Source organism: Aquarana catesbeiana, linkage group LG05 (assembly GCF_042186555.1).
Source record: "Aquarana catesbeiana isolate 2022-GZ linkage group LG05, ASM4218655v1, whole genome shotgun sequence".
NCBI classification, from domain to species: Eukaryota; Metazoa; Chordata; class Amphibia; order Anura; family Ranidae; genus Aquarana; species Aquarana catesbeiana.
The window spans coordinates 492,475,917-492,496,904 of NC_133328.1; the positions used below are offsets into that span (position 1 = coordinate 492,475,917).

The window sequence follows — 20,988 nt, forward strand, 5'->3', positions numbered from 1 at the left end:
CTAGTACACCCCGGTCGTAGTCAAACCAGCACTGCAGTAACACTTGGTGACGTGGCGAGTCCCATAAGTGCAGTTCAAGCTGGTGGGGTGGCAAGCACAAGTAGTGTCCCGCTGCCACCAAAAAGACAAACACAGGCCCGTCGTGCCCATAATGCCCTTCCTGCTGCATTCGCCAATCCTAATTGGGAACCCACCACTTCTGCAGCGCCCGTACTTCCCCCATTCACATCCCCAACCAAATGCAGTCGGCTGCTTGAGAGGCATTTTCTTTATGTCCTTCCGAGTACCCCTACCCAACGAACCCCCCCAAAAAAGATGTTGTGTCTGCAGCAAGCGTGGATATAGGCGTGACACCCGCTATTATTGTCCCTCCTGTCTTGACAATCCTGGTCTTTGCATTGGTGAATGTTTTGAACGCTACCATACACTAGTTGAGTATTAGCGTAGGGTACAGCATTGCACAGACTAGGCACACTTTCACAGGGTCTCCCAAGATGCCATCGCATTTTGAGAGACCCGAACCTGGAACCGTTTACAGTTATAAAAGTTAGTTGCAAAAAAAGTGTAAAAAAAAAAAAATATATAAAATAAAAAAAAATAGTTGTCGTTTCATTGTTCTCTCTCTCTCTCTATTCTCTCTCTCTCTATTGTTCTGCTCTTTTTTACTGTATTCTATTCTGCAATGTTTTATTGTTATTATGTTTTATCATGTTTGCTTTTCAGGTATGCAATTTTTTATACTTTACCGTTTACTGTGCTTTATTGTTAACCATTTTTTTGTCTTCAGGTACGCCATTCACGACTTTGAATGGTTATACCAGAATGATGCCTGCAGGTTTAGGTATCATCTTGGTATCATTCTTTTCAGCCAGCGGTCGGCTTTCATGTAAAAGCAATCCTAGCAGCTAATTAGCCTCTAGACTGCTTTTACAAGCCGTGGGAGGGAATCCCCCCCCCCCCCCCCCACCGTCTTCCGTGTTTTTCTCTGGCTCTCCTGTCTCAACAGGGAACCTGAGAATGCAGCCGGTGATTCAGCCAGCTGACCATAGAGCTGATCAGAGACCAGAGTGGCTCCAAACATCTCTATGGCCTAAGAAACCGGAAGCTACGAGCATTTTATGACTTAGATTTCGCCGGATGTAAATAGCGCCATTGGGAAATTGGGGAAGCATTTTATCACACCGATCTTGGTGTCATCAGATGCTTTGAGGGCAGAGGAGAGATCTAAGGTCTAATAGACCCCAATTTTTTCAAAAAAGAGTACCTGTCACTACCTATTGCTATCATAGGGGATATTTACATTCCCCGAGATAACAATAAAAATGATTAAAAAAAAAAAAAAAAAAAAATGAAAGGAACAGTTTAAAAATAAGATAAAAAAGCAAAAAAATAATAAAGAAAAAAAAAAAAGCACCCCTGTCGCCCCCTGCTCTCGCGCTAAGGCGAACGCAAGCGGCGGTCTGTCGTCAAACGTAAACAGCAATTGCACCATGCATGTGAGGTATCGCCGCGAAGGTCAGATCGAGGGCAGTAATTTTTGCAGTAGACCTCCTCTGTAAATCTAAAGTGGTAACCTGTAAAGGCTTTTAAAGGCTTTTAAAAATGTATTTATTTTGTTGCCACTGCACTTTTGTGCGCAATTTTAAAGCATGTCATGTTTGGTATCCATGTACTCGGCCTAAGATCATCTTTTTTATTTCATCAAACATTTGGGCAATATAGTGTGTTTTAGTGCATTAAAATTTTAAAAAGTGTGTTTTTTCCCCAAAAAATGCGTGTGAAAAAAAAAAAAATGAAACGCCCACCATTTTAATCTGTAGGGCTTTTGCTTTAAAAAAAATATATAATGTTTGGGGGTTCAAAGTAATTTTTTTGCAAAAAAAAATAACTTTTTCATGTAAACAATGAGTGTCAGAAAGGGCTTTGTCTTCAAGTGGTTAGAAGAGTGAGTGATGTGTGACATAAGCTTCTAAATGTTGTGCATAAAATGCCAGGACAGTTCAAACCCCCCCCCCAAATGACCCCATTTTGGAAAGTAGACACCCCAAGCTATTTGCTGAGAGGCATGTCGAGTCCATGGAATATTTTATATTGCGACACAGGTTGCGGGAAAGAGACAAATTTTTTTTTTTTTTTTTTTTTTTTTTTTTTTTTGCACAAAGTTGTCACTAAATGATATATTGCTCAAACATGCCATGGGAATATGTGAAATTCCCCCCCAAAATACATTCTGCTGCTTCTCCTGAGTACGGGGATACCACATGTGTGAGGCTTTTTGGGAGCCTAGCCGCGTACGGGACCCCGAAACCCAAGCACCGCCTTCAGGCTTTCTAAGGGCGTGAATTTTTGATTTCACTCTTCACTGCCTATCACAGTTTCGGAGGCCATGGAAAGCCCAGGTGGCACAAAACCCCCCCAAATGACCCCATTTTGGAAAGTAGACACCCAAAGCTATTTGCTGAGAGGTATAGTGAGTATTTTGCAGACCTCACTTTTTGTCACAAAGTTTTGAAAAAAGAAAAAAAAAGTTTTTTCTTGTCTTTCTTCATTTTCAAAAACAAATGAGAGCTGCAAAATACTCGCCATGCCTTTCAGCAAATAGCTTGGGGTGTCTACTTTCCAAAATGGGGTCATTTGGGGGGGTTTTGTGCCACCTGGGCATTCCATGGCCTCCGAAACCGTGATAGGCAGTGAAGAGTGAAATCAAAAATTTACACCCTTAGAAATCCTGAAGGCAGTGATTGGTTTTCGGGGCCCCGTACGCGGCTAAGCTCCCAAAAAGTCCCACACATGTAGTATCCCTATACTCAGGAGAAGCAACTGAATGTATTTTGGGGTGCAATTCCACATAGGCCCATGGCCTGTGTGAGCAATATATCATTTAGTGACAACTTTTTGTAAATATTTTTTTTTGTCATTATTCAATCACTTGGGACAAAAAAAATAAATATTCAATGGGTTCAACATGCCTCTCAGCAATTTCCTTGGGGTGTCTACTTTCCAAAATGGGGTCATTTGGGGGGGTTTTGTACTGCCCTGCCATTTTAGCACCTCAAGAAATGACATAGGCAGTCATAAACTAAAAGCTGTGTAAATTACAGAAAATGTACCCTAGTTTATAGATGCTATAACTTTTGCGCAAACCAATAAATATACGCTTATTGACTTTTTTTTTACCAAAGACATGTGGCCGAATACATTTTGGCCTAAATGTATGACTAAAATTTAGTTTATTGGATTTTTTTTATAACAAAAAGTAGAAAACATCATTTTTTTTCAAAATTTTTGGTTTTTTTCCGTTTATAGCGCAAAAAATAAAAACTGCAGAGGTGATCAAATACCATCAAAAGAAAGCTCTATTTGTGGGAAGAAAAGGACGCAAATTTTGTTTGGGTACAGCATTGCATGACCGCGCAATTAGCAGTTAAAGCGACACAGTGCCAAATTGGAAAAAGACCTCTGGTCCTTAGGCAGCATAATGGTCCGGGGCTCAAGTGGTTAATGTCTATGTATAAATGGTCAATGAGTTTGTTAGCGTTCACATGGATGTACTGGGCAGACTAGATACGAAGCCATGGGGATCAGAAAAAAAGTTAAAAGACCTGCGTAACAAGGTAAAGGAACTTTTATAAAGATGGAAAAGGATATACAGTAAAGATACCCAAAGCCTGGATTATGCCAGTCAGTACTGTTCAATCCCTTATTAAGAAGTGGAAAATTTAGGGATCTCTTGATACCAAGAAAGATTGCAGTCACAACTGTCAGAGTTGTTCATGATAAAAAGAAAAACCAACAGGTAGCCTCAGGAGAAGTTAAAGCTGCTATGGAAAAAGACGGTGTAGCTGTTTCAAGGAGCACAATGCAGTGATCCTTGAACAAAAATGAGCGCAGGGTCAAGTTGCCACAAAAAAGCCCAGTTACAATATTCTCGACAAAACTTTGACATGTCTCACAGCTTCTAGCACACTGTAAGTGATGAGACCAAAATAGAGCTTTATGGTCACATCCACAAGCACTATGTTTGGAAAGGGGTCAACCAGGCATATAGCGACAAGACTACCATCCCCACTGTGAAGCATGGTGGTGGAAGTTCACTGATGTTTTGGGGGGGTGTGAGCTCTAAAAGCACAGGGAATCTTGTGGAAATTGATGGCAAGATTAATGCAGCATGTTATCAGAAAATACTGGCAGACAATTGTTGTGTTCTTCTGCACTAAAGCTGCGCATTGGATGTCCTTGGACTTTCCAGCACAAAAATAACCCTAAGCATAAGCACTAAAGGCTAAAATTAACTTCTTTTAATTGTGGCTCACTAATGTATAAGAGCCTCCAAATCCTGGTTAAGGGGCCATATAAGGACATAAGTATGGCTTTACCTTAGCTGACTTCATACCAAAGGAATGTCATTAACTGACCAGGGTGGCCGAGCAAACTTTTTTTCTTTAAAAGAGGATATTAACCACTTGACGACCGCCTCACGCCGATGTACGTCGACAAGGTGGCACGGACAGGCAAAATCACGTACATGTACGTGATTTGCCTTCCACCTGTGGGGGGTCCGATCGAACCCCCCCCCCCCCCCCGGTGCCTGAGGCGGTCGTCTTTTGTCCCACGGCGAACGGAGGTGAGGGGGAGGCCATCCGTTCGTGCCCCCCCCCCCTCGCGATCGCCGCCGGCCAATCGAATCATTCCTTTGCTGCTGTATGCTAAACAGCAGCAAAGGAAATGATGTCATCTCTCCTCGGCTCGGTAATTTCCGTTCCGGCCCGAGGAGAGAAGACAGGTATGTGAGTGCACAACACTACACACACACAGTAGAACATGCCAGGCACACAAAACACCCCGATTCCCCCCCCCCCCGTCACAAACTGACACCAGCAGTTTGTTTTTTTTGTTTTTTTTTCTGATTACTGCATTGGTGTCAGTTTGGGACAGTTAGTATTAGCCCCCTGTAGGTCTAGGATACCCCCCTAACCCCTCCTAATAAAGTTTTAACCCCTTGATCACCCCCTGTCACCAGTGTCGCTAAGCGATCATTTTTCTGATCGCTGTATTAGTGTCGCTGGTGACGCTAGTTAGGGACCTAAATATTTAGGTTCGCCGTCAGCGTTTTTATAGCGACAGGGACCCCCATATACTACCGAATAAATGTTTTAACCCCTTGATGGCCCCCTAGTTAACCCTTTCACCACTGATCACCGTATAACTGTTACGGGTGACGCTGGTTAGTTTGTTTATTTTTTTATAGTGTCAGGGCACCCGCCGTTTATTACCGAATAAAGGTTTAGCCCCCTGATCGCCCGGCGGTGATATGCGTTGCCCCAGGCAGCATCAGATTAGCGCCAGTACAGCTAACACCCACGCACGCAGCATACGCCTCCCTTAGTGGTATAGTATCTGATCGGATCAATATCTGATCCGATCAGATCTATACTAACGTCCCCAGCAGTTTAGGGTTCCCAAAAACGCAGTGTTAGCGGGATCAGCCCAGATACCTGCTAGCACCTGCGTTTTGCCCCTCCGCCCAGCCCACCCAAGTGCAGTATCGATCGATCACTGTCACTTACAAAACACTTAACGCATAACTGCAGCGTTCGCAGAGTCAGGCCTGATCCCTGCGATCGCTAACAGTTTTTTTGGTAGCTTTTTATTGAACTGGCAAGCGCCAGCGGCCTAGTACACCCCGGTCGTAGTCAAACCAGCACTGCAGTAACACTTGGTGACGTGGCGAGTCCCATAAGTGCAGTTCAAGCTGGTGAGGTGGCAAGCACAAGTAGTGTCGCGCTGCCACCAAGAAGACAAACACAGCCCCGTCGTGCCCATAATGCCCTTCCTGCTGCATTCGCCAATCCTAATTGGGAACCCACCGCTTCTGCAGCGCCCGTACTTCCCCCATTCACATCCCCAACCAAATGCAGTTGGCTGCATGAGAGGCATTTTCTTTATGTCCTCCCGAGTACCCCTACCCAACGAACCCCCCCAAAAAAGATGTTGTGTCTGCAGCAAGCGCGGATATAGGCGTGACACCCGCTATTATTGTCCCTCCTGTCCTGACAATCCTGGTCTTTGCATTGGTCAATGTTTTGAACGCTACCATACACTAGTTGAGTATTAGCGTAGGGTACAGCATTGCACAGACTAGGCACACTTTCACAGGGTCTCCCAAGATGCCATCGCATTTTGAGAGACCCGAACCTGGAACCGGTTACCGTTATAAAAGTTAGTTACAAAAAAAGTGTAAAAAAAAAAAAATATATAAAATAAAAAAAAAATAGTTGTCGTTTCATTGTTCTCTCTCTCTCTCTATTCTCTCTCTCTATTCTCTCTCTCTATTGTTCTGTTATTTTTTACTGTATTCTATTCTGCAATGTTTTATTGTTATTATGTTTTATCATGTTTGCTTTTCAGGTATGCAATTTTTTATACTTTACCGTTTACTGTGCTTTATTGTTAACCATTTTTTTGTCTTCAGGTACGCCATTCACGACTTTGAATGGTTATACCAGAATGATGCCTGCAGGTTTAGGTATCATCTTGGTATCATTCTTTTCAGCCAGCGGTCGGCTTTCATGTAAAAGCAATCCTAGCGGCTAATTAGCCTCTAGACTGCTTTTACAAGCCGTGGGAGGGAATGCCCCCCCCCCACCGTCTTCCGTGTTTTTCTCTGGCTCTCCTGTCTCAACAGGGAACCTGAGAATGCAGCCGGTGATTCAGCCAGCTGACCATAGAGCTGATCAGAGACCAGAGTGGCTCCAAACATCTCTATGGCCTAAGAAACCGGAAGCTACGAGCATTTTATGACTTAGATTTCGCCGGATGTAAATAGCGCCATTGGAAAATTGGGAAAGCATTTTATCACACCGATCTTGGTGTCGTCAGATGCTTTGAGGGCAGAGGAGAGATCTAGGGTCTAATAGACCCCAATTTTTTCAAAAAAGAGTACCTGTCACTACCTATTGCTATCATAGGGGATATTGACATTCCCTGAGATAACAATAAAAATGATAAAAAAAAAAAAAAAATGAAAGGAACAGTTTAAAAATAAGATAAAAAAGAAAAAAAATAAAGAAAAAAGAAAAAAAAAAAAAAAAAAAGCACCCCTGTCGCCCCCTGCTCTCGCGCTAAGGGGAACGCAAGCGGCGGTCTGTCGTCAAACGTAAACAGCAATTGCACCATGCATGTGAGGTATCGCCGCGAAGGTCAGATCGAGGGCAGTAATTTTTGCAGTAGACCTCCTCTGTAAATCTAAAGTGGTAACCTGTAAAGGCTTTTAAAAGCTTTTAAAAATGTATTTATTTTGTTGCCACTGCATGTTTGTGCGCAATTTTAAAGCATGTCATGTTTGGTATCCATGTACTCGGCCTAAGATCATCTTTTTTATTTCATCAAACATTTGGGCAATATAGTGTGTTTTAGTGCATTAAAATTTTAAAAAGTGTGTTTTTTCCCCAAAAAATGCGTTTGAAAAATCGCTGCGCAAATACTGTGTGAAAAAAAAAATGAAACACCCACCATTTTAATCTGTAGGGCATTTGCTTTAAAAAAATATATAATGTTTGGGGGTTCAAAGTAATTTTTTTGCAAAAAAAAAAAAACTTTTTCATGTAAACAATGAGTGTCAGAAAGGGCTTTGTCTTCAAGTGGTTAGAAGAGTGAGTGATGTGTGACATAAGCTTCTAAATGTTGTGCATAAAATGCCAGGACAGTTCAAAACCCCCCCAAATGACCCCATTTTGGAAAGTAGACACCCCAAGCTATTTGCTGAGAGGCATGTCGAGTCCATGGAATATTTTATATTGCGACACAAGTTGCAGGAAAGAGACAAATATATTTTTTTTTTTTTTTTTTTTGCACAAAGTTGTCACTAAATGATATATTGCTCAAACATGCCATGGGAATATGTGAAATTACACCGCAAAATACATTCTGCTGCTTCTCCTGAGTACAGGGATACCACATGTGTGAGACTTTTTGGGAGCCTAGCCGCGTACGGGACCCCGAAAACCAAGCACCGCCTTCAGGCTTTCTAAGGGCGTGAATTTTTTGATTTCACTCTTCACTGCCTATCACAGTTTCGGAGGCCATGGAAAGCCCAGGTGGCACAAAACCCCCCCAAATGACCCCATTTTGGAAAGTAGACACCCAAAGCTATTTGCTGAGAGGTATAGTGAGTATTTTGCAGACCTCACAAAGTTTTGAAAATTGAAAAAAGAAAAAAAAAAAAAAGTTTTTTTTCTTGTCTTTCTTCATTTTCAAAAACAAATGAGAGCTGCAGAATACTCACCATGCCTCTCAGCAAATAGCTTGGGGTGTCTACTTTCCAAAATGGGGTCATTTGGGGGGGTTTTGTGCCACCTGGGCATTCCATGGCCTCAGAAACTGTGATAGGCAGTGAAGAGTGAAATCAAAAATTTACACCCTTAGAAATCCTGAAGGCCGTGCTTGGTTTTCGGGGCCCCGTACGCGGCTAAGCTTCCAAAAAGTCCCACACATGTGGTATCCCCATACTCAGGAGAAGCAGCTAAATGTATTTTGGGGTGCAATTCCACATAGGCCCATGGCCTGTGTGAGCAATATATCATTTAGTGACAACTTTTTCTAAATATTTTTGTATTTAATATAACATGTACCCTAGTTTGTAGACGCTATAACTTTTGCGCAAACCAATAAATATACGCTTATTGACATTTTTTTTACCAAAGACATGTGGCCGAATACATTTTGGCCTAAATGTATGACTAAAATTTAGTTTATTGGATTTTTTTTATAACAAAAAGTAGAAAATATCATTTTTTTTCAAAATTTTTGGTTTTTTTCCGTTTATAGCGCAAAAAATAAAAACTGCAGAGGTGATCAAATACCATCAAAAGAAAGCTCTATTTGTGGGAAGAAAAGGACGCAAATTTCGTTTGGGTACAGCATTGAATGACCGCGCAATTAGCAGTTAAAGCGACGCAGTGCCAAATTGGAAAAAGACCTCTGGTCCTTAGGCAGCATAATGGTCCGGGGCTCAAGTGGTTAATGTCCAAACTAATTAATATATAAATATATATAAATTTTTATATATATATTTTATATTTATATATATATTTTATTTTAATATATATATTTATTTTATTTTAATATATATGTGTGTATTTTATGTATTTTATATATAGTACGTACCAACCATCGCTCAAATCCTATATATTAATATAATCCTTAACATTAGAAATGTGATTGATACGCATCAATCAAACATTCAAGCTGGGAAATGAATAGGCCTGAAAAAACACCAGGAATGCTCAATCTTAGGGTTAAAAATTGCTAAGGAAGCACCTAAGGTCAAATTCTTTATTCAACCCCCCCGGGAAGAGAGAGCCTAACTGGTGTATCCACCACGACTCACGCTTGCTAATCTCCCTAGTATAATTTGAACCTCTCCAATGTTTCTTAGGTGCCTCTGTTCCCCAAAATCGCATCCCGACTGTACTTTTGTTATGCACCTCTTTAAAATGTATCGAAAGGTAGTGCTTATCGAAACCTTTCCGTATGTTCCTCCATACGATCTTTTAAAGCTCTTGTGGTGTGCCCAATATAAAGAAAATTGCATGGGCGTTTGACCGCATATACCACTCCCACTGTATTGCAGGATATAAAATCCCTTATCGTGTATATGTGGTTAGTGTGGGGATGCTGAAATTCCTTAACCCTTTTAGTATTAGTAGGAACCCTGATGCAACTGTAATATCTTCCACAACCATAAAATCCTTTTAGATCCCAGAACATCTTGGGTCTGGAAAGGGGCGGTTCTACAACATTGTGTACCAATTTGTCACGTAGACTCGGCGCTCTTTTATACACAATTTTAGGTTTATTGGGGAGTGTATCCCTAAGATGTACATCTTGTTTTAATACATCCCAATATTTATTTATGATTTTTTTTTTCCACTTCCTTACTCTGTAGATTGTAGTCCAAAATGACAGATGTGCTCCCATTATCGTTATCATCCCTTGTTCCAATTCTATCCCTCAAAAGATCTTCCCTATTCAGATGCCTGACTTTATCTCTCTCTTTTTTCAGAAATTCATTACCATAACCTTTATCAGAGAACATTGCACTTAGCCTATCTGGGTCTTGAAATCCTCATCCCGCGTACAATTTCTCCGCATCCTCATATATTGGCCTCTGGGAATGTTGTCAAGCCATGGCCTATGGTGACAACTTGATGTGGGAATATGAGTTACGATCCGTAACCTTTAAAAAAGGACTTCATTTCAATACCACTAACAGTTTTAAATATCTCTAGATCAAGGAAGTGTATCCGATCCCTACTAATATCCCAGGTTAACTTGATACTCCGGTCATTATTGTTCATTGATTCCAGTAACCTCATCAGTGATTCCATATTTCCACTCCAGATAACCAGGAGATCATCAATAAATCTTTTGTACAACCGAATATCTCCAAATCCATCACCCAGACCTTGTTCCGCCTCCCACTTGGACATATAGAGGTTCGCTACGCTCGGGGCGAACTTGGCGCCCATAGCTACTCCTCGTACTTGCAAATAAAATGTATTATCATACCAGAAGAAGTTGTGATGTAGACAAAAGTCCAAACACTTCAAAATAAATTTATGTAGGTCCTCTCACGTTAAATCATCCCCTTTTTCCAGAGCCCACTTGACTGCATTCAGGGCCCCTTCATGATCGATATTAGTGTATAGCGAGGCTACATCTCCTGTGGCCATGATAAGATCTTCATTGGTGTTAAATCTCTTTAATAATTGCAAAGTGTGCTTGGTATCTTTGAGGTAGGCATCCGTTTTCCTTACTAGTGGTTGTAAGTGGAGATCGATATATTCTCCCAATCTCGAGGTTAAAGACTCGATCCCACTTACTATAGGTCTGTGAATTTTAGGAACGTAATATATTACCGGGATTTTACTGACCATGGGAACCAGATATTTAGCTTCCTGTTTACTGAGAAGTTTGTTCTCCATACCCTGTTGCACGATAAGTTCTAATCTTTCCTTGTGTAATTTAGAGGGATCAGCATTTAGAGGCTGGTAAGTGTCCTCATCATTTAATATCCTGTTCATCTCTGCTTTATATTGTTCAAGGGATAGGACACCAATCCCCCCCCCCCCCCCCCCCCCTTTATCCGCAGGCCTGATCACTATATCAGTCCTACCTTCCAATGATTCCAACCCCTTCCTGAGATCAATGGATTCATACACCTTCTTGATGGGTAGTCTTTGTAATTCACTCATGACTAGTTTTTTTGAATAGGTCAACATATTTATTGTTGGTTATGTGGGGGTTGAATACAGAGTTGTTCCTCAAATTAGTGAAACTGTTGTTCGTAATCGCCCTTTCTATCGGATTAATGGCATAGTATTATTTAATGTTGAGCTTCCTAATACATTTTTGTAATCCAACATAAGTTTTGAATTTATTGAGCCCCTTTTTTGGCGCAAACTTAATACCCTTGTCCAGGGTCAAGATTTCCTCCTTGGATAGTGTGGTTCCACTCAAGAAGTTGTAAATTCCTTCTCCTAATCTTCCAACTTTCTTTTTTTGTTGTACCCTTCGTCCAGCTCCCCCCCCCCTCTTTCTAGGTTTCTTATATCGCGGACCCCCCCCCGTCTGCCCCTAAAAAAGACTCATCATTGTGATGGTCTGCAATCCCCTCCAATGGTTGATAACTATTATACGCAGGTATCTCATATTGATCCAGTGACTTCTCATATCTTACACGCTGAGGTTTGGGCGATTAGTAAGTCACCCCCCCCCTTTGTGTACCATCATAGGGGTGGGGCAACTGCCTAGGTTGTTGAAAATCACCCTGTGGGGGGCCCCTAAGGGGCTGACGTTGGCCTCCACCATATGGTATTCCTTGTTGGTAGCCATAATTTTGATGACCATTGTTGTAATAATTATGTTGCTGCCCCCCTCTCCGATAGGGTGTGCAATTTGGTGGAAAGCCCTTTCCATATTGATTTCCATGTGGTTGAGCTCTGTTGTTATTTCAATGATACTGTGATCCCCCATAACCCCTGTTGTCATATTCGGGTGGTGGACCATATTGTTGATATCGGTCATCATTCCCATTATATCCTCGGTACTCCTGCTCATAAGCAGGTCTTCTCGGTGGTTGCCCATATTTTTTTCTCATTCCTGATTTACGTACTTGTCCTGGGTCAACGAATGAAAGTATTAGAGCCAATGGGTCAGCATAATGGCAAGACAAATATCACTTTTAAGTCAAAGGGCGGCAATGGCAGGACATTTTACTTAAAAATGTTTTACTTTATTTTATTTGGCAAATGGTTTGATTCCACTAGGCCATTAATGGTGAACCTTGGCACCCCAGATGTTTTGGAATTCATTTCCCATGATGCTCATGCACTCTGCAGTGTAGTTGATCATCATGGGAAATGTAGTTCTAAAACATCTGGGGTGCCAAGGTTCACCATCACTGCACTAGGCCTTTTTTTTTTTTTGTTCACACACTAGCCGGGAAGGTGATATCACTTTCTATGTTGCAGTAAAATAAAATGGCCTTTTGAAGGATCAGGAGTACGTTGGCAAAGTCATCTCTGTGCTCATCCCTCCTGCAAGGATAGAGCTTTTTGGCTGACCCAGCTGGTTGTCCTTTTTTTGTAACATTTTCACAAAGCATGTGTAATTTCACTAATTTGTATGGGGTAGTGCTTTATAACATTTACCTGGAATAGAGATTTAATGTGCGTCCTATACAGAAAATGTTTTTATTATTTAGCCTAGCACATGAGCGGTTACTCCATTTGCAGGGATTGTAGCTCTGTTCTTGTAAATGTTACCTTCATATGATTTAATGCTTATATTTATTTAACTTTTTTTTTTTTTTTTCCCCCCAGATACGCTCATTATGGTTCTAAATGCCACGGATGCGGATAAGCCGAACACCCTAAATACCAAGCTTGCCTACAAAATAGTTTCCCAAGAACCAGGAGACAAACTCCTTTTTTTGCTGACAAAGGATGGTGAAGTCCGCACAACATCAGCAACGCTTGACCGAGAGGTAATAAATGATGGGCATAGATGTTTAAAGCTGTGCTTTGGGAAAACTGCTAAATACAGTTAACGTACAAATATTTGTGTTTTTCCTGCCTAAGGTTTTGTAATGCTGCCTATCCAATCATGTGATCAAGGCATTTCTGCTAGACAACACAGCCGGTCCTAGATCTCACTGCAGACTACACTGCAGTTTAGCAATATAGTGGAACCTTGGATTACGAGCATAATTTGTTCCAGAAGAATGCTTGTAATCCAAAGCACTCGTATATCAAAGCGAGTTTCCCCATAGAAGTCAATGGAAACTCAAATAATATTCCACAGTGACTTCTATGGTATGCAGTACCGCATGTTGCCAGGTGGGGCGCCTGACACACTCAGAAACACTCGGCAACGGAGTGTTTCCGAGTGCATCTGAGCGGCTCTGAATGTCACAGGCGCCCCCGCACCTCTGGCCGAATGCCGTACTGCACACCGCAGAAGCTTGAATCCTGCCCATTTTGCGAGTCAACGCACGCAAAGCGAGTCAGGATTTAAAGAAAAAAATAATAGCTTGTATTGCGAAACGCTCATTAACCGCGTTACTCGCAATCCGATGTATTACTGTATAACCTTGTAATTGGGCAGTAAAAAATCGGTAGCAAACAACTGAGGTCACATACAGGTAAACATTATAAAACGTAGTAGAGCTCAGAAAAAAAAAAAGGAAAATCAGCACTTATGAGAGCCAGGCAGCTAGCAACTAAATAGCCTGATATACCAAACTGAACATACAATACAGGTAAAACAAAATAACACCAAAAATAGTACAATATGATCAGACAGTAAAAAGTAAATATATATCAAACATAAGTGTAATGATCACATGAATCAATAAAGTTCATGTACTAAACATGTCTACCATTATTGTGTCAGATCTGTATCCAATCTACATTTGTACAGTGCATCTGGAAAGTATTCACATTGCTTCACTTTTTCCACATTTTTGTTATGTTACAGCCTTATTCCAAAATGGATTAAATTAATTATTTTCCTCAAAATTCTACAAACTATACCCCATAATGACAATGTGAATAACGTTGTTTGAAATCTTTGCAAATTTATTAAAAATAAAAAAGGAATAAAATCGCATGTACATAAGTATTCACAGCCTTTGCCATGACACTCCAAAATTGAGGTCAGGTGCATCCTGTTTCCACTGATCATCCTTGAGATGTTTCTACAACTTGATTGGCGTCCACCTGAGGTGAAGTCAGTTGATTGGACATGATTTGGAAAGGCACACACCTGTCTATATAAGGTCCCGCAGTTAACAGTACATGTCAGAGCACAAACCAAGCCATGAAGTCCAAGGAATTGTCTGTAGACCTCAGAGGATTGTATCAAGGCACAGATCTGGTGAAGAATACAGAAAAATGTTGGTCGGCATTGAAGGTCCCAATGAGCACAGTGACCTCCATCCATAAATGGAAGAAGTTTGGAACCACCAGGTCTCCCCTAGAATGGGCCGTCTGGCCAAACTGAGCAACAACAACCATGTCCCAGTGCTAGTAGGTGGAGACCTGAGGAGCTAGACTGAGAGATGTAATTGCCTAGGGGGGTATATGAAACCAGTGCAGCTGGAACAGACCGTAACTGGTGGAAACAAATTGTAAACAAAAACAACAAAGAATCCAGCGCTCTGGTTATCAGAGAAACAAACTGCAACAATCAGAAGTATATAACTGAATAATGTAATAAAAATAGTAGGCAGTCCATGTAAATAGTCCTATGGATTCACAATGCATAAAAAAGGGTATTTGAAAAACATATAGTGTAATGACTAGCTGTCCATCGAGCAACAAGGGCCAAAAAGGGAGTCTTGCCCAACTGCATGCTCCCAAGCTGTAAACAGGAGAGGGGAGGGGGGGGGGGAACCCGGGTGAGGGGAACACTGTTGACCTGCTGGGCATGGGGTACGAACCCCGAGGAGGTGACTCACCGGCTCCAGAGTGTTGCTCCACGTGTGTGGCGGTGAAGGACACAGCCGCTAGTCACGGGGAAGGAGGAACGAGGCTCCGTCTCACAGTGGGCGGTGACGTTGGTCGAGCTGAGAGGCCGTTCCAAGGAGGGAAGGGCTCGGCGTCGCTGAAGAAAGCCGCTATAGTGTCGGCTGGTAAGACACTTTGCCGCTCACCTACAGATCTGTGCTCATTCGAGGATGAAACGCCTAATTCCCGAATGGTGTCACTCAGGTGATGACCGCAGCTGTGCAATGTGAAGCATACAGATGGGAGATAAAAACTGCAAGCTGGAAAGGATGATGAGTGCCGCCAATGCTGGTCAATATGGAGGTCCCAAGGATGGATGGTCACCGGGACATATGGCTAGTCAGACCACCAGAAAATAATTGCCTTGACGATGCGTTTCGCGCTCCAGCGCTTTGTCATAGTCTACTTCACACCGCACAGCTGCGGTCATCCCCTGAGTGACACCATTCGGGAAATAGGCGTTTCATCCTCGAGGGAGCATGAATCTGTAGGTGAGCGGCAAAGTGTCTTACCAGCCAACACTATAGCGGCTCTCTTCAGCGACGCCGAGCCCTTCCCTCCTTGGAACGGCCTCTCAGCTGGACTGACGTCACCGCCTACTGTCAGACGGAGCCTAGTTCCTCCTTCCCTGCGGCTAGCGGCTGTGTCATCCACCGCCACACACGTGGAGCAACACTCCGGAGCCGGTGAGTCACCTCCTCGGGGTTCGTACCCCATGCCCAGTGGGGATCCAGCGGGTCAACAGTGTTCCCCTCACCCGGGTCTCCCCCCCCCCCCACCCCCCCCCCCCCCCCCCCCCCCCCTCCGGTTTACAGCTTGGGAGCATGCAGTTGGGTGAGACTCCCTTTTTGGCCCTTGTTGCTCGATGGACAGCTAGTCATTACACTATATGTTTTTCAAATATCCTTTTTTATGCATTGTGAATCCATAGGACTATTTACATGGACTGCCTACTATTTTTATTAAATTATTCAGTTATATACTTCTGATTGTTGCAGTTTGTTTCTCTGATATCCAGAGCGCTGGACTTTTTTGTTTTGGCCAAACTGAGCGATCGGGGGGAGAGGGGCCTTAGTCAGGGAGATGTCCAGGAATCTGATGGTCACTCAGAGCACCAGCATTTCTCTGTGGAGAGAGGTGAACCTTCCAGAAGAACAACCATCGCTGCAGTATTCCACCAATCAGGCCTGCATGGTAATTGTAGAGTGGCCAGACAAAGGCCACTCTTTAGAAAAGGCATATGACAGCCTGCCTGGAGTTTGCCAGAGGGCATCTGGAGGGCTCTCAGACCTTGAGAAACACAATTCTCTGGTCTAATGAAACAAATATTGAACGCTTTGGCCTGAATTGCAAGTGTCATGTCTGAAGGAAATCGGGCACTGCTCCTTACCTGGCCAATACCATCCCTACAGTGAAGCATGATGGTGGCAACATCATGCTGTGGGGATGTTTTTCAGCAGCAGGAACAAGACTAGTCATGATCGAGGGAAAGATGAATGCAGACATGTACAGAGACATCCTTGATGAAAACCTGCTCCAGAGCGCTCTAGGCATCAGACTGAGCCAAAGGGTCATCTTCCAACAGGACAATGAACCCCAAGCACCCAGCCAAGATAACAAAGGAGTTGCTATGGGACAACTCTGTGAATGTCCTTGAGTGGCCCAGCCAGAGCCCCAGAGTTGAACATCTCTGGAGTGATCTGAAAATGGCTGTGCACCGACATTCCCCATCCAACCTGATGGAGCTTGAGAGGTCCTGCAAAGAAGAATGTGAGGAACTGCTTTGGATAAGGCTTTGGATACTTATGTACATGGGATTGTTTTTCCTTTTTTATTTTTAATACATTTGCAGAGATTTCAAACAAACTTCTTTCTTTCACGTTGTCATTATGGGGTTTAGTTTGTGAAATTTTGAGGGAAAATAATTAATTTAGTCCATTTTGGAATAAGGCTGTAACAGAACACAATGTGGAAAAAGTGAAGTGCTGTGAATACTTTCCGGATGCGCTATGTCTATCGTGTCAGATCTGTATCCAATCTTCATGCAAGTACATGAACTTGATTTATTTGATCATGTCAATATAGTAGACCCCTTATGGGCTGAGAGTACTTCCCTTCTTATCGTGGTCTGAGTGTTGTGCCAGGAATTCTAGAATCTGATATTTTAGTCTTGTATCAAATTTACTTCCTTTTTTTTTTTTTTAGTAGGTTTATTTTACCAGAATAATTTTAAGTTTAAAAAGGTTGCATAGTGTTACTTGACAGTAATCAAAATTGCAAATTGATACTTGTAAATCCTGTTTGGTTTTAAATTTAGAAGTACTTCGCTTAGATACATAGGTAGCGGTCTTCGTAAAGGATGCAAAGAAATTTATAGGATTCTGTATCCAGAACCTTTGAGCAATAGGATATGACCATCATATATGGTAAAACATACAGTACCTGGTTCTGAGCAGCCACAAAAGCAGTTAGATGGGTACCCTGGTATTAGACAAGCTAAACAGCTTGGCACAATGTGCCCATCGAAGGGCTAACTTGTAATTTTTATGTTCTACATCTAAAGCATTTGGAGAACAGGACTTGGTAGTGTCCCAAATTTGATTCTAAGCTTCATGTTCTAATTCAATCATTTTGTGCATACTGTATAGTTATGAAGTGACAGGATAAACTTAAGCTGGCCATACATGGGTCAAAATTCAGGTGGTTCAGCAGGGACCAGCTGAATTTCAATCCATTTGTGGCCACTGTGGTTGGAACAGAAGTTGATCTACCATTTGACTTCTGTTCAACCACCCTGTTGGTGTTTGTTTGCTTGATCGACACGGCAGGCAATAGACTGCAGAGCTGATTTCTGTATTCTGACAGCAGGGAAGCCTCCCTGCTCTCAGAATGCAATGACAGTGAAGAGGATTCCCCCATCCACCTCGAATGTGTGGATGGGGAAAGCCGAGTTAGGTTTTTATTCCTTCCACTCGCTGGTTGAAAAGACTTCTTGTATGGCCAACTTTTAGTGCCTTACTGTGTAGGCTGATATGGAGTAACTAGATTAACCCCGGGGGGAATGTGGGTCACTTTTGCATTTTAAATTCAAAAGGAGTTAAAATGGCTCCTTATATACAGGCAGGGAGGAAACGCAATGGTTTTTACCTGTAGATACAGAAATCGCTGGGATAATACATTTCATTTTAATGCATGAATAATTAGGTGAACCTTTTTTATTCAGCTTTATTAGACCATTTCATCCCAACCAACTAACTGGACAGTAGGAGTGCTGGGACCTGTTTATGTCTAGGATGTCTTTTGGGGACTTAAAGTGTTATAGTGAATGCAGGGTTCTGGGTTTAATATCTGGACTCCCACAATACACAGAACAAGGAAATGCAATTATTTTAGTAAATATGAACTGCTAAATACCATTTCTCAGCTGTATGTAGCAGTCGTATGGCCTCTATCTGTCTGTCTGGTTAAAGCTTGTAGGAGTTGTTTTAATTTTACTCCTATTGTCCTATGAGCCTGCAGGACCCCTGACCCTCTGTCTGATCATTGCCTATTTGGCCCAGTGCTGATCACATGCACCTTCCCAAGAAAAAAAAAATCTCTCTAGCAATACATGCCAAACTGAGCATGTGCAGAGTACCCCCAATGCTCTGTACGATCAGCAGATGAATTGGACACTGGAAGAAGGGGAGGATCAGAGAAGACAGGATCAAACAGCCTTTTTACACAATGCGCAGGATTAACCCCTTAGGTTCCACAGTGGCTATAACAAGCATGCTTTACTGCATATACAGACTTATTTTACTGTTGCAGGTTTAGTAACACTTTAATTGGCAGAATCTTATCTCGTAAGTTCCCTGATTTACCTGCCCATGGTCATGGCATGTGGATCTCGCTTGACTACTGGATTTTTTTATTCTATTTTTTATTTACATCCGGAGCCCTTAACCTTGGCACCTCGTGCCAGCCCAACCATAACAAATATCAGTTTGGGTGGATTTAGTGGTAGCTCAAGCCCACTCTGTTTGAATTGCTATATTTGAAAGTATATACATAATCTGAAGTGTGTAGTTCTAGAATGTATAACCACATACATAACCAAGATCTAGCTGTCTGGTGGTTATAACACGGTTTCCAAAATCACATGACATACCTACAATTTGCTTTCCAAAAAACCAAAGCTTTCTGTGGCGCTGCAACAATTATGTGTAATGAAGAATTCTAAAGATTGGGGTCTGTATGTGGCCATTCCTCCACTATGCCCAGCATGTCATAACTTCATAGGTTTTTCCTTAAATGCCATCTGCATGACTCTCTCTGGCTTTGACATTTCTCCAGTCACTGATTTAAAACAAGCATGCAGCAAGTGAAATCAGAACTCCTGTTTTTGCATATTTGTTGCAGGTCATTGAATTAGAAAGTATGGAAATCAGGGGATCATCATGACAGCCAGGCTGCTGGCATCTTCAGAAAGAAAAAACTTACCATGAGAACATGAAGGCTGTCATTGCTGACCCCCTCCTTCTCAGAATACTAGTTGCCTGGTCATCATGCTGAACCTCTTGCTTTTATTTGTATGAATTACTAATCCAGAATCTGTAAATGGGGCATTTTGCTTTGCTTTAACCTTCTTTCTTTCTTCTTTCTTTCTTCTTTCTTTCTTCTTTCTTCTTTCTTCTTCTCCCTTCTCCCTTCTCCTCTCCTTCTCCCTTCTCCCTTCTCCCTTCTCCCTTCTCCCTTCTCCCTTCTCCCTTCTCCCTTCTCCCTTCTCCCTTCTCCCTTCTCCCTTCTCCCTTCTCCCTTCTCCCTTCTCCTTCTCTTTTTTTTTTTCCTGATTTGCACTCGAGGTCAGTGACTCAGCAGGAAAGCCAGATGGACAGCTTAATAAAACAGGCAACCAGTGTTTGACAGAGATCCGCTCCCATATTTCTCCCTGGCAGGTGTACCTTATATCCAGGAAGAGAATATTTCAAAGGTTACATAGCCTATACATTAAAGTGGTTGTAAACCCTTACAGACCACTTTAACCTACCTAGATTAAGGCTTACCTGTAGGTGCAAGAAATCTTCTTAACCTACACGGTTAAGGAGATACTTTCCTAAAAACAGGCACCGATGTCTACGGCGCATGCGCACTGAGCGTGCCGTTAGTGAAGACGATCATGCCGTTACTGACGGCTCCCGCGCAAGTGACGTCATCGCTGCTCCGGCCAGTCACAGCGCCGGAGCAGTGATACCCGGCGATCATGGTGGCGACGGAGGAGGTCAACGAGGGTCACTTTGGGGGCTTCGATCTCAGGTAAGTAATTTATAATAAGCTAGTATGCTGTGCATACTAGCTCATTATGCCTTTGTCCTGCAGGGTGTTGTTTTTTTTTTTTTTTTTTTAAGAGAGGGTTTACTTCCTCTTTAGCAGTGCTGTCATCATCCAGATACAGCTGTTATTCATGGTAGGTATTGTCATCTGGAACATTAACATGCACCATTAAATCCTATCTATACAGGCGCAGGTTTTTTGACAATGCATACATCTTCTGTGATAAAAACTAACCTTCTATCTTTTAGCAACAAGCAAGCTACAGTCTGGAGGTTGAAGTAAAAGATCGGGATGGAGATCCAAATGGAGGTCTTGCTGGAACAGCCAAAGTGAAAATCAAAGTGGTAGATGTAAATGACAACATTCCTGTTCTCGAAAAGGAAGAGGTGAGACTATGGTTTGGATATATTGTTTTACAGGTCAACCAGAAAAGCAGTGTAAATCCACAAAACTACATTAGACTTTTTTTTTTTTGGATATACTGCATATGTAGTTATGACAGGCTTAATGTGAATGGTCTGCCATCTGGGTCTAAGACTGCTCAACTGTGATCCTGCCACACCTGAAAGACCACATGACTTGTTATGGAATGTACGATTCATTT

General features: G+C 42.3%; 1 protein-coding gene across 1 annotated transcript in view; it reads left to right on the forward strand.

Annotated features, from left to right (window-relative positions):
• DSG2 (desmoglein 2) overlaps nt 1–20,988 on the forward strand; it is a gene marked incomplete in the record, with an annotated part of 107,198 nt that overhangs the window by 61,921 nt on the left and 24,289 nt on the right. The window contains 2 exon segments of the mRNA XM_073631514.1: nt 12,885–13,048; nt 20,633–20,770. Coding sequence (XP_073487615.1) covers nt 12,885–13,048; nt 20,633–20,770 — 302 coding nt within the window.